Below are 12,873 nucleotides of genomic sequence, written 5' to 3'. Positions count from 1 at the left end.
CGGACCGACGGACCGACCGACCGACCGACCGACCGACGGACCGACGGACCGACCGACCGACGGACCGACGGACCGACGGACCGACGGAACCGACGGACCGACGGACCGACGGACCGACGGACCGACGGACCGACGGACCGGGACCGACGGGACCGACGGACCGACGGACCGACGGACCGACGGACCGACGGACCGACGGACCGACGGACCGACGGACCGGACGGACCGACGGACCGACGGACCGACGGACCGACGCGACCGACGGACCGACGGACCGACGACCGACGGACCGACGGACCGACGGACCGACGGACCGACGGACCGACGGATCCGACGGACCGACGGACCGACGGACCGACGGACCGACGGACCGACGGACCGACGGACCGACCGACCGACGGACCGACCGACGACCGACCGACCGACCGACCGACCGAAGCCGACCGACCGACCGACCGACCGACCGACCGACCGACCGACCGACCGACCGACCGACGGACCGACCGACCGACCGACCGACCGACCGACCGACCGACCGACCGACCGACCGACCGACCCGACCGACCGACCGACCGACCGACCGACCGACCGACCGACCGACCGACCGACCGACTATGTCTAGGAACTATGTGTCATGTTTAGATGTATTTATGTGACATGTCCCCGGAAGAACCAAAGGCCTCCTTTGGAGGATCCTAAGGTGGAGTGATAGGTTCATAAATAATTACTCTTCCGTTGTAATTATCAATCACTGCAGGCAGACATCTTGTTTAATTATTGACATTTTAATTAAATAGATTGCATCATGGATAAGGACCTTAAGGAAAGATACAGCAAAGCAAAAAGACTTCCCCCTTGTATTCAAAGTATCCTCCCGAACAGTAATTTGTGTACAGCTTTTAAGGCCATAAATCAAAACAACATCAGTAACTAAAATAACAATAAAGGTATTTTAACAATAACAAAACAGGAAACTAAAACCAACCCTCATTTGGATTAAAACAATCACGCCTTCATTTGACCTAACAATCATATAACAATTACATAAAGAAGCCCGAAGTGCATCGCGAGGTATGCACACTTTTCGAGTGTTATGGGAGTGGCAAATATCTATATCTTGTTGGAAGCCAAAGTCCTTGCTTCTGTCGGATAAACAATCCTTGGATAAGAACTAGATGACTGGTTACGACCCTGAGCACTTTTCGAACAATAGGAAGAATGATTTAACAAAGAAATGATATTCTACACATACTGATCCCTCTACACTGCTCTGCTGAAAACACTCAGCCAATGCCATTGGAACTGTCCTAATCTCAGTGGAAGGTAAAATAGGTGTCTATCCTGTGGTTAAAGGGTAATTTCCTGCATTTTAGTTGTGCCCAGACATCTGACAGGCTCTCCACGTTGTGAGGAAACAGTAGTGAGTGATACTTCCAACAAACCCAATTGAGATTGGCCACTTATTTTGCAGAAGGGCCTGTCCAGCATGGTGATGGTCTTAGTTGATTGTAGAGTTGAAGGTTTTGTTGATTGCAGCTTAGCCATTCTTACTTGCCTGCTTGTCTCTTTTGTATGCCACACAATTGTCTATTTGAAGTACAGAAACATATATGTATACTTGCATGCAAAAATCTATGTGGGAGTTTAAAATGTAAAGAAACGTATATGACATTTCAGCCAGCTATTGACACCCCTTATTGTTTTTAATCAAATTTTCCCAAAAGATGACTACAAAATGACAACAGAGTATAACAACTCCTATGTTAGCCAGTGCATGGACATTACTGTTTCGCTGTTTCAACCCCTGAGGGGATAGGTCGATAGTCTGTCTACTACTATTTTTCAAATGATGTGTAAGGATGTTAAACGGAATACAACTGTCCAGGTTTGTTTTATTTCATTGCAATCATCCATACAGGCATGATGACCTCTGGGAAGTCCTTCTGTCTCTCAACAGCTAAAATCTCAAGGCCAGCCTTGTAAATAATGTTCTTCATGATGTCCAGGTGTCGACTAATGCTGCTGTCAATGTGGTCCAACGTGCAGCCCTGTCGAGCCATATTATCTTTAATTATAATGGTACCATTTAAACATAAACTCTTCTTACAGCGAACAAGGAAGTTCATCAGGTCTTTGTCAGTCAGGTGGCCTACAGAAAGAAAAAAAATATTAAAGATATTGCTGATCTGAAAATTGTTTTGTTGTTAACGGCAAGCCGGGGAAGGATGGATCTAACACCAACTCAGACGCAGGAAATCATTCATTTGGCTTCCGTACCACGAATCATCTCAAGGAATGCGGGTGTTGATAAGACCCTCTGAGGGTCCATTTTCTGCCGCCGTCAGGTTCCACATTTCTTGACCCCGGATGTTAGGTGATAGTGAAATTGAAACGGTTCAGGAACAATGGCCAATGAGCGTGGCATGAGATAACATGCTTAGCATTCCATAGGGATTCCAATTTTTTTTATGTCAGTGAGAATCTGAAAGGGCGCCTACACCCCACTAGTTTATAGTCGACCATGGATCTCTGGGACAGGAAAGTCATGACCACAGAGCCTGCTGCATCAACCTTGAGCAGAAAATTAAGATTAGTCTGCCTGAACAAGCATGGGTGTACCCGCCTAGTTGTGGGACACCACACAAAAGGTCATTCATCAGAGATCAGAGTAGTGAGGGGTTCGGCCCTCACCTACACTATTTCCGAGAATGTGCGTGTGTGTGTGTGCGTGAGTGTGTTTGTCTGTTAACGTCGGAAAAAATGGTAACAACACCGTACATCCAAATTGAATGCGGTTTTAAACAAACAATTGCAAATGTACGGCTCTAGGATGCTCGATTTTTAAATTTGAGCCACTGTTTTTAAAAAATACAATTTTTCCACTTCCAATAAGGTAGGTTAGTGGGCTCTATGGTGTTTGTGCAAACATGGTCACCACATGCCCTAGTGCCCATGCCATTGCTGTATGCCTGAGCACCTCTGCTGACGCCGCATGATCGAACACCTATGCCGACTCCCCTTTTCCGTGGACCCGTTCCGCCCCAATAAGGTAGGTTAGTGGGCTCTGTGGTGTTTGTGCAAACATGGTCACCACATGCCCTAGTGCCCATGCCATTGCTATATGCCTGAGCACCTCTGCTGACGCCGCATGATCGAACACCTGTGCCGACTCCCCTTTTCCGTGGACCCGTTCCGCCACTAGATGGCAACGTGCTCCAGAATGGGCGCCTCGACGCCTGCGAACCAGCATATTCCGAGGGCCAGTGTTGGGTTTATTCTGTGTTACTTTTATACATATATGTGTAGTAATTCATTTCTTTGTTAAATCATTAAAAGTCTTTCTATTGTTCGGCTCGAGGTCATAAACTGCCACCTAGTCCACTCGCACATGTTCTTCTCCAAGGATTGTTGACGCTGCATCTCACCCAGTATCGGGCTGTGAGGGTGGTTGATCGGGCAAGGACTCGGGATATCTTCCATTTCCATAACAAAGATGTTGTTTCTGCCACGTCCATAACACTCGTGACGCACTTCGGGCTTCTTTATGTAATTGTTATATGATTGTTAGGTCAAATGAAGGCGTGATTGTTTTTGTTTTAATGCCTTAAAGCTGTACGCAAAATACTGTTCGAGAGGATACTTTGGAAGATCTCCTCCCTTAAGGTTACTTATCCGTGATCCAATCTATTTAATTAAATGTCAATAATTGAATAAGATGTCTGCCTGCAGTTATTGATAATTACAAAGGGTAATTATTAATGAACCTATCATTTGGTCCTTCAGTGCCATGGAGGCCAATATACCGGAGCGAGAACCCAGGCGCTACTGTTCGACATCTGGTAAGTGACCGTGCGCACGGTGTCTTCAAAACCCTTGGTGGGCCAGATTATTCGACGGGGGCGCCTGGATTCTCGACGTTTGAAGACTTATCCTGCTGGAGGGAGACATCTGGTCCGATCTCGGGTAAGCCCACATTAATGTCTGCATGTTGTGACGGAGTTTCCAAATGTGTTAAAGGGACATTGAATGGGAAGGTCCATTCAGGGTAATGTGACTCGCGTCCTGGGTGACGGCGACAAAATCCCTGTGTTTATACTAGTCAATGGCAGGTACATTTTTGGGGCACTTTGCTGGAAAGTGTCCTGTGTCTCAAGGGTAGGCACGAATATATTGTAAACGTTGTATGGTCTTTGTGTGGTTTCTGCAGTAAAATTGAGATAAGCCTAGGAAATACAATCGAAGGGGTAAAAACAGAAATGTTAACTGTGTGAGGCACACAAACTCACTACAAAAAAGTAAAATATGGGAAACACGTTTTGTAAGGCGGGTTTGGATGACGATCCAAAAATACGTCTAACTTGTAAGGATTGGAAAAATTGGAAAGACAAAGTGCTGTAAAATATTGACAGCTATATTTATGAATAAATAAATATGGGTTTGCTGGCCAGCTTAAAATGCATAAAATGCAGGATAATATATGCACTAATGCATAGAGGTAATATACATATATATATATATATATATATATATATATATATATATATATATATATATATATATATATATATATATATATATATATATATATATATATATATATATATATATATATATATATATATATATATATATATATATATATATATATATATATATAGATATATATATATATATAATATGTGAATGGATAATAGTGTAATGGCTTGTTCCACAGACACTAATGGAAATAAGGCCGGGGAGAAGTTAAAAATACTATTTTGGGAAAATAGTGGGGGCTCGCTCGGCTGACGGGGAAAATATTTACCGAGATAGGTGATGGGAACGGAGGAAGTTTAACAAGAATAGAGGGAGAAGAGATGGTGTGAAGTTCGACAAAAATCAGAGATAAGTTGTAAAAAATGGGGGTATATATATTACATGATTACCCAGACCAGAGGGTCTCTGAAAACAAGGAATGTCGGCTTAGAATGATTTGGAATGTGGGATTTGGATATGAGAATGTTGAGCTAGAAAATTAATGGAGACACTGGTATTTGATTTGGTTAATCCAGGTATGACGTTTTGTGATTACAATAAAATTGGGTTTTTTATGATGCTGGGGCTTGTATAACAACAATTAGAATGTTTTTTTCCGAGTGCTGGAGGTGCTTTGTTAATATAACCTATATGTACTGTCAATTTAAAGCAATGTGATGGCTTATTGCAGCTTGGCCTGGTTTTGATCCCGTCCGCTAGTGGGAAGATGGTGTTTAAAAAGACGAAAGAATATATACAAAATGATCATTTAAATGTTTAGCAGAGAATGTCACTTATGTTTTTTTATTATACTCTAGACTTTCCAAATAATGTGTCGACTGCGGGAGAAGCGCTCTGGTGCAGCGGCTGCTGATTAGATGGGAGTGAAACATGTGGGCCGCAGGGCAGACGATTTGACTGTGTTAGCCTTTCGGGTACGCGCGGACCGTGTAAACGACTAAAATTTTGTGAATCCCTTCCGTGAAGACATTACAATAATAATATGGGGCCTTGGGGGTGCTGAAGCAAACTTGAGGGCAGAAAATGGGTTTTTGCCATATTGTTGTGCTTGCAGCATACATATTCTGAATATGGGGTCTTGGAAAAATATTGTGATGTAGTTAAATATCGGAAAAGGGGTTAATTTGACTGTTTAATGGTTGTCTTCTCTAAAAAGCGTTGTATTTGGGCACAGGGAAAAAAAGAGGCGACGTTTCAAGTGTTGACTCGCTGGTTTGTAAACAGAAGATAACAATGCTGCTTTCGCAGCAAGAGTGGAGGTCATAGTTAACGGCTTATGGCGTTTTCTGTTTGGACTTTTCAGAATAAGAACAATACATGGTCTGCAAGGAATGCAAGGTTATGCGAGTGCTTTCGCATTTCATTTTTCGGGTTTTAAACAGAAATGTATATTAAGGTGATAGAAAATCTGTTTAGTAAAAGATTTTGATTTGGTAAAAAGCTGGATTTGGGAATAGAACAAAATAGTCATTTTTGAGCAATTGTGGATTTCAAAGGGCTCTTAGTTAAAGGAAACTAGCTTTTGGAGAATAAAATAATATGAATACTATTTTCTGAATAGTTTGATTGTTCAAAATACTTTATTCCAGGAGGTTGGCTGGTTAAAGAAAAGACAAGGATAGAAAAAATTACAATATTATGGTATATTGGTGACAATTTGAGGTTTTTTAAAAAAACAACAACATTAAAAATTGTAATTAGGAAATGCCTAACAAAAGGTTGATTTCTCTAATTTAATTGTTGTAGATTTTTGTTTTGGTAACAGGGAGCTATGGGAAATGACTCTTGTCTTAAGTAAACATCATATGAGGTGATTTACAAAGTATATAGTAGGTATTGAGTTATTTGGCTGTTAACGACATCAGATGGGAAATTTACAATGCAATAGCGGCATGAGAAAATTCATGGCATTCATCCAAAAAATTAGGTGAATTGTAGATAAAATAATTGGTTTAAGATAAGCATTTTTTCCCTAAGACTGGAGTAACATGGAATGTTTTTCAAAGTGCACTTGAAAGAACATTGTTTGTTGTCCTGGCGGGAGGAAATATGCTTTGTCACAGGTCATATTGATGACTTCAAGGATATTACGGATTGGATAAGCATTGGTCAATTGATACAACCAAATAACGTTGCTTTTTACTGCTTTAAGGGCATGCAAATTGGTGAGAACTTTAGCTTGAAATTCATACCATTGCAACGATGGGGTTAATACGCCTGAATGTTACAGTGATAACGAGTGGCAATAACAAGCTTAGATAAGGGGGAAAGGAGAAATTCTCCAAATTCCAAAATCTGGCTTAGAAACAGGTTATGCTAGTCGCTTTGGGTTTTGACAGGATGTGTTGGTGCATGAATTCTGGGAAATTTGGGGAAATTGGGGACCCCATATCTAAAACAAATTTGAGACAAATGTGTAAATAGGCTCTATTTGGCGCTGGATGCCCAAATTCTAGTGGGGCCTTTCATGTTTTGAAACGAGTGACGCTTTAGGTAGATGGGTTGTCTATGAACAAAATGTGACGGGTGAAATTCGCTTACAAATTCGCCGTGTTATCTTGGTTCATAGAATTTGGAGTCAAGGCGACGTAATAAAGGCCATAGGCGTCATGTTGTATAAAATAGGCGTGGATGAATTTGTTTTACAAATGGGGGAGATTATCTTATCACCTGAAAGAAGTGGAAACAAAATTGGATGGCCGCATTAAAAGGTGATTGGCATGTTATTAGAGGGAATTGGGATATAAATAAAAACCTTAGATGTGAAACTATTGCCACCTCAATTCGGGGAACAAAAAGCTAAACTGATAGCATTAAAAAGGATATAACTTTGTGTGAAACTTGAAGGTAATTTTTACAAACGGTTAAAATGCTAGAGTGGGGGTGTGTATATTAAAGGATCTACTAATGAATGTGGGGTGGATCCAGACCTTCCGGAATGTGGGGTATTCATGGCGTCCTCGAGAATTTGTGGATTTTCTCCGGTTACTCCAGTTCTCCCACAAAATGAAATTATGGATTCTAGACTGGTTGAACACACTAAATTCTTCTGTTTATGAGTGTGAGCGTGAATGATAGTTTGTCTTTTTGTGTTTTTTGATTGGCAGGCCACCGAGACATATTTTATCAATAAAAAAAATAATTTGGGCTTGAGTCAAGGGAAGTCATATGTCTCGACAAGGGGGAGGTGGCCTTGCTACAACGGCACTACAAGGCTTATGGTTTAAATCTATATGCATACCTACATATCCATTTCAAAAGATACATATAGATTTTATTTTATTTTTATTAGATCATATAGATCATTCCACGATATGGAATTCCAGAAACTATCTATAGTGATAAGGGCTCCCATTTTGTTAATATAATAGTTGTCTACCATCCACAATTGGCGGACCTTATATGAAGTCCTGTTTGGTAGACCTTACAAATTGCTTTTATTCACTACACAATGATAATTGGATGATGAGGCAAATCTATCAGAGAAAAAAAAACACACCAAATTTAGACTATCAGAGGGAGATTTTGCTTCTCAACAGGAAACGGACGAAGTGACGGTGATTCTTGAAGACTGGATGCTGATATGCAGCATAAAAGAAGAAACATCGGAGCAACGCAAAATGGGAGGGTCCTTGTTACTGAAAGGGGACATGAATGCACCTTTCCCACAGTAAGAAGGTTGTCTAAATTGAAATGTTCAAGAAGAAAACTCCCTAAACAAAGACAAAAAAGTCATGTTGAAAACAATTATTGCTTTTGGGGCAATGAGATTAATGATGATTGTGATTCTATTCCTCTCCACAGTAGAGTTGTTTTCTCCAGTTGGAGAGAAAGGCGGAGGCGTTTCAATTGAGGATACACCTTCTTACGGGAGGGTAAACCGAGAAACATTCACATTTACATTTGATTAACATTACCTACTAAATCAAATTTCCAGACATGCATTAGAGATTGAAAATATATATTTGGACTTGGCGACGTCCCGGTTGCCATAAAAGGGATCAATCTATGGTGGGAAATATGTGTGGTACATTAACAGCAAAAAATTGGAGATTGGGAAAAGCCTTGTTGCAGAAATTGGTCAAGATTGGAAAGCTTGGACTGACATATTAACCTGTGAAATTTATTTCTGAAACAGGGATTTCCCAAACGGGGGATAATTGGGAGCTGTTAATGGAGTGTAAAGAAGGCAAGCACTATGTGGAGCTACTTTGGTAAAAGGGTGGTCTCAATTGAAACATTGAGGGGACGGGTAAGATAAACTTTCTGACTTAATAAGATACGGGAAACACCAATATTGATTGAAAAGATTATTGCTCAGCAAGCAATACCATAAAACTATAGGGAACTCTTTTATATTGGGTTTGACGTCTCCATATGGTTTCAATTGAGACTAAACCATCTTACAAAGGATAAGAATAAACTACCAGACAAGGGAAAATACGGTGGGATCTAACAACTCCCTCAATCACCATTCTTTTGGGGAAAAGTGTTTTTACAAATGAAAAAAACGTGTCCTACTTGTACAGAAAAAATACTGAAACAGTGTTTATCCTGTTACGCAGTAAATAGGAAGTCAATTTTTCCACTGTTTAATCATTTTACCTGCTTAAACCTTACAGGGCATGGTCTGAAGCTGGGGGCGATAAATGAGACGTGATGTACCGGCGTTCTAAAACAAACTACACCGCTGATACCACGTTCTGGCCTATGGTGGTGGGGTGGTAGATAAATTATACGACTCCTGCCGAAACGCTGCAGGACTAGGTACCTTGGTCTCACTGCTCTTACCGGTGTCTGTTTTTCCATCCACAGTGGAGGAGATACAATTGGCGGCTCAGAATTCGGAGGTACTGAAGGGTCGACCCTCCCGACATCGTCGAGAGGCGTGGAGGGAAGGAGATCCAACATACATTGATGCGATTGGCATCCCCCGGGGCGTACCAGATGAGTATAAGCTGGCTAATCAGATCGCAGCAGGTTGGGAGTCTATCTTCCTTCTAATCACCCCAAACAAAAATGTGGATAGAATAAATTACTTACATTACAATGTCCAAAAACTTGGAAATTATACTGAACAGGGATTTGTGGCCATAATGGAGCAACTGGCAGCTACCAGTCTGATGGCGTTCCAGGATCGCATAGCGGTGGATATGATCCTTGCTGAAACAGGGGGCGTGTGTGCAATGTTTGGAAAACAATGTTGCACCTTCATACCGAACAACACGTCACCCACTGGATCCCTCACCAGGGCCATTACAATTATTATTGTTAATGAACCTATCAGCCAGGCATCCGATGTCCCTTCATACTCAAAGGATGGGGAAGCCGGCAAGAGCAACACCCAGTATGGGGCAACATCCCTTCAAGCGACCAGAATGAGGCGGCCTGGATGGCAGCCTATTGATATTGATAAAGTGTTTAATATTAAAAAGCAAGAAAAATTATTATCTTTGTACTGTCTCTTGACTAATTCATTTGAACCATGTCTATTTAGTCCCAAATAGCCCATTATTAAACTTGCATCCAGAGGATGGGATTCTTTGCCCCGACGGATTTTGGAAGTAAATAGACATGGTTCAAATGAATTAGTCAAGAACCAGTATAGAGATAATCATTTTACTTGCTTTTTAATATTAATTCCATTCTAAAAAAAAATCATTAAATTTTTGTACAAATTATCTACAAAAATTACAATCCTTTTGACAAACTCTACCACCTTGGACTATCCTCTTCAATCTGCTGCTGGATAAAGAACTTCTTGACTGGTCGACCACAAACTGTCAGAATGGGTCCAAACCTCTCTTCCTCCATCACACTAAACACTGGCTCACCACAAGGCTGTGTACTGAGTCCTCTCCTGTACTCCCTGTACACATACGACTGCACACCAGCCCACCAGTCAAACTCTATCATCAAATTCGCCGATGACACTACTGTGATCGGACTCATCTCAGGCGGGGATGAGTCAGCTTACAGAGACGAGGTCGACAAACTGTCTTCTTGGTGCTCGGCGAACAATCTTACACTGAATACCACAAAGACTAAAGAAATAATCTTGGACTTTCGCAAGCGCAGCACAGACCTGGCCCCACTCCTCATTAACGGAGTATGTGTAGACAGGGTCCAATCGTTCAAATTCCTGGGAGTCCACGTCCCGGATAGGCTCTCCTGGTCCACAAACACCACAGTGTTAGTGAAGAAGGCCCAGAAACGACTCCACTTCCTCAGGGTACTGAGAAGGGACAAGTTGGACACCAAGCTTCTGGCAACCTTCTACAGAGCCACTGTGGAGAGCATCCTGACTTACGGCATTACAGTGTGGTATACCGGAAGCACGGCAGCAGACAAAAAAGCCATACAGAGGGTGATAAACACTGCCCAGAAGATCGTCGGCTGCTCTCTGCCATCGCTAGAAGACATTGCCAACCCCCGATACCTCAGAAGAGCCGGGTCCATTGTTGGAGACCCATACCACCCTGGACACGGCCTGTTCCAGTTGCTTCCATCTGGCAGACGCTACAGGTCCTACAAAGCACGGACAAACAGGCTCAAGGACAGCTTCTTCCCAACAGCCATCAGGTCTCTGAACCTGCAGCAACACGTGACGTGACGACTACACACATCCCTCCTATGAAATTAAGTCAAGTCGAACTGAAGTAACAGGAAGGTCGTTTGGTGCAGATCTACCTTCCACAGGATGACTGAGGGAGGGTAAGTATAAAGACTGAGAGGTAAGTGATCCATCTTATTCTTGTTGGCATCGGTGAGGCAACTTGTAGTCGCCGGAAAATGGCGCTCAAGGCGGAGAGCTAACAAGTATGAATATGTCATAAATAAATGTCATAAATGTGTCTGGCCTGGGAAGACGAACTTGTGGAGAAGCACTATACAATTTCGTCATACGCTGCTAAGGGTATGATGACTACTAGGCTTTTTGTCAAGTCAATGATGACGACAATGCCTATGTCTGATTTTCATTTTTTCATTTTCATTTTTCATTTTCAATCATGTTACTTTACAGTGGAAGCCATCTCGAAATTTACTTCCACCCGCCCGACATATTTCTAAATACAAGTGAGTAGTGCAATGTGCTGGCCTTCATTTTTATTCAATATTCTTATATATGTACACAAACACGCTCTTGCTACGTGAGAAAAAAACACTAGAAGACTTACTAAAATACAGACTAGAGGGTTTAGAGAACAATACCTGAAAATGCTATTAAACACACTTACTCCTAGTGATGTGTGCCAATAAGAACAATATTTTAATTTTATGTAATATTAAATATATATTCAAAATGATTTGCTTAGAACTAAATTCAAAGATTAATCTCAATGTTTTCTATGCTGGTGCAAATTTTCTGGAATAGAATTAGGATAGTACCTACTGTTAAAACTACTTTTTTTCTTCTGTCATTAGAGTACTTACTGTTATGACTATTTTTTTCTTCTGTCATTATAGTACTTACTGTTATGACTATTTTTCTTCTTCTGTCATTATAGTACTTACTGTTATAACTACTTTTTTTCTTCTGACACGTACTGTTCTGCGTGTGTTTGTCCGTGAATAAATGCCCTGGTTATTCTAAATGAATGTTGTTATCTGTAACGGGCTGTATATGGCCCGCGGGATGAGGTTGAAAAGCATGTAAACACACACGCCTGGGGGCCAGGCGGGAGCGTCGGGGCGCGTCAGTGCAACATCCTTCGGCTGGCTTTTCGGTCAGCTAACTATTCGCTCAGCTAACTCTACATTCGGCCAAATGCCCTCTTGGCAAGCTGGCCCTCGCCCAGACGTCAGTCGACTAAACGTCTTTAGGCAAATCGACCGGCCACGCTCTTCAAGCTACCAGGATGGGGTGGCGTAGTGCGACGCGATCGGGGGGGAAGGTGAACCCGGGTGCGGAGTCGCCGAAGCAAATGGAAAAGGGGAGGCAGATATGTTGCTCTTGTTGCTTGGTTTAATAAACGGGAAAAACATAACATAAACAACTTAGCTTGATCACTTACTACTACAGAAAAGAAACATGCAGCGTGGCGTGGCGTCAAGTGAACGGCATGACAACGTGGAAAACGGAATGAAACCAGACGATCCGACAGCGTTCAACAAAAACCACAATGCTTTAATAGCATAAAAAAACCTAATCACCTAATTAGCCACGGCTGATAATAATCGTGACATCATGCCAGGAGGGGCAATCAAGCCACTCCTGACACCTTGTCTATCTATTTAAACCCTGGGTGTGTTAGTCTTTGAGCAATCTGCATTGTTTGCTTCATACAATGTTACCATACCATATTCCATATTGCTCGTTTCTCCAGGTTTGGTTTT

At 42.1% G+C, this 12,873-nt stretch overlaps 1 protein-coding gene across 7 annotated transcripts in view; it reads right to left on the bottom strand.

Moving 5' to 3' along the window:
* Positions 1-1,872: 1,872 nt before the first annotated feature.
* Positions 1,873-12,873, bottom strand: part of ntmt2 (N-terminal Xaa-Pro-Lys N-methyltransferase) — a 47,821-nt gene continuing 36,820 nt past the window's right edge. For all 7 annotated transcript variants that reach the window (XM_077716310.1, XM_077716312.1, XM_077716311.1 and 4 more), the window contains one exon: positions 1,873-2,149. In XM_077716310.1, the coding sequence (XP_077572436.1) occupies positions 1,893-2,149 (257 nt within the window). In that variant the 3' untranslated portion in view covers positions 1,873-1,892. The remainder of the gene's footprint in view (positions 2,150-12,873) is intronic.

Source organism: Stigmatopora nigra, chromosome 5 (assembly GCF_051989575.1).
Source record: "Stigmatopora nigra isolate UIUO_SnigA chromosome 5, RoL_Snig_1.1, whole genome shotgun sequence".
Lineage (NCBI taxonomy): Eukaryota > Metazoa > Chordata > Actinopteri > Syngnathiformes > Syngnathidae > Stigmatopora > Stigmatopora nigra.
This window is presented reverse-complemented; position numbering and strand designations above follow the sequence as displayed.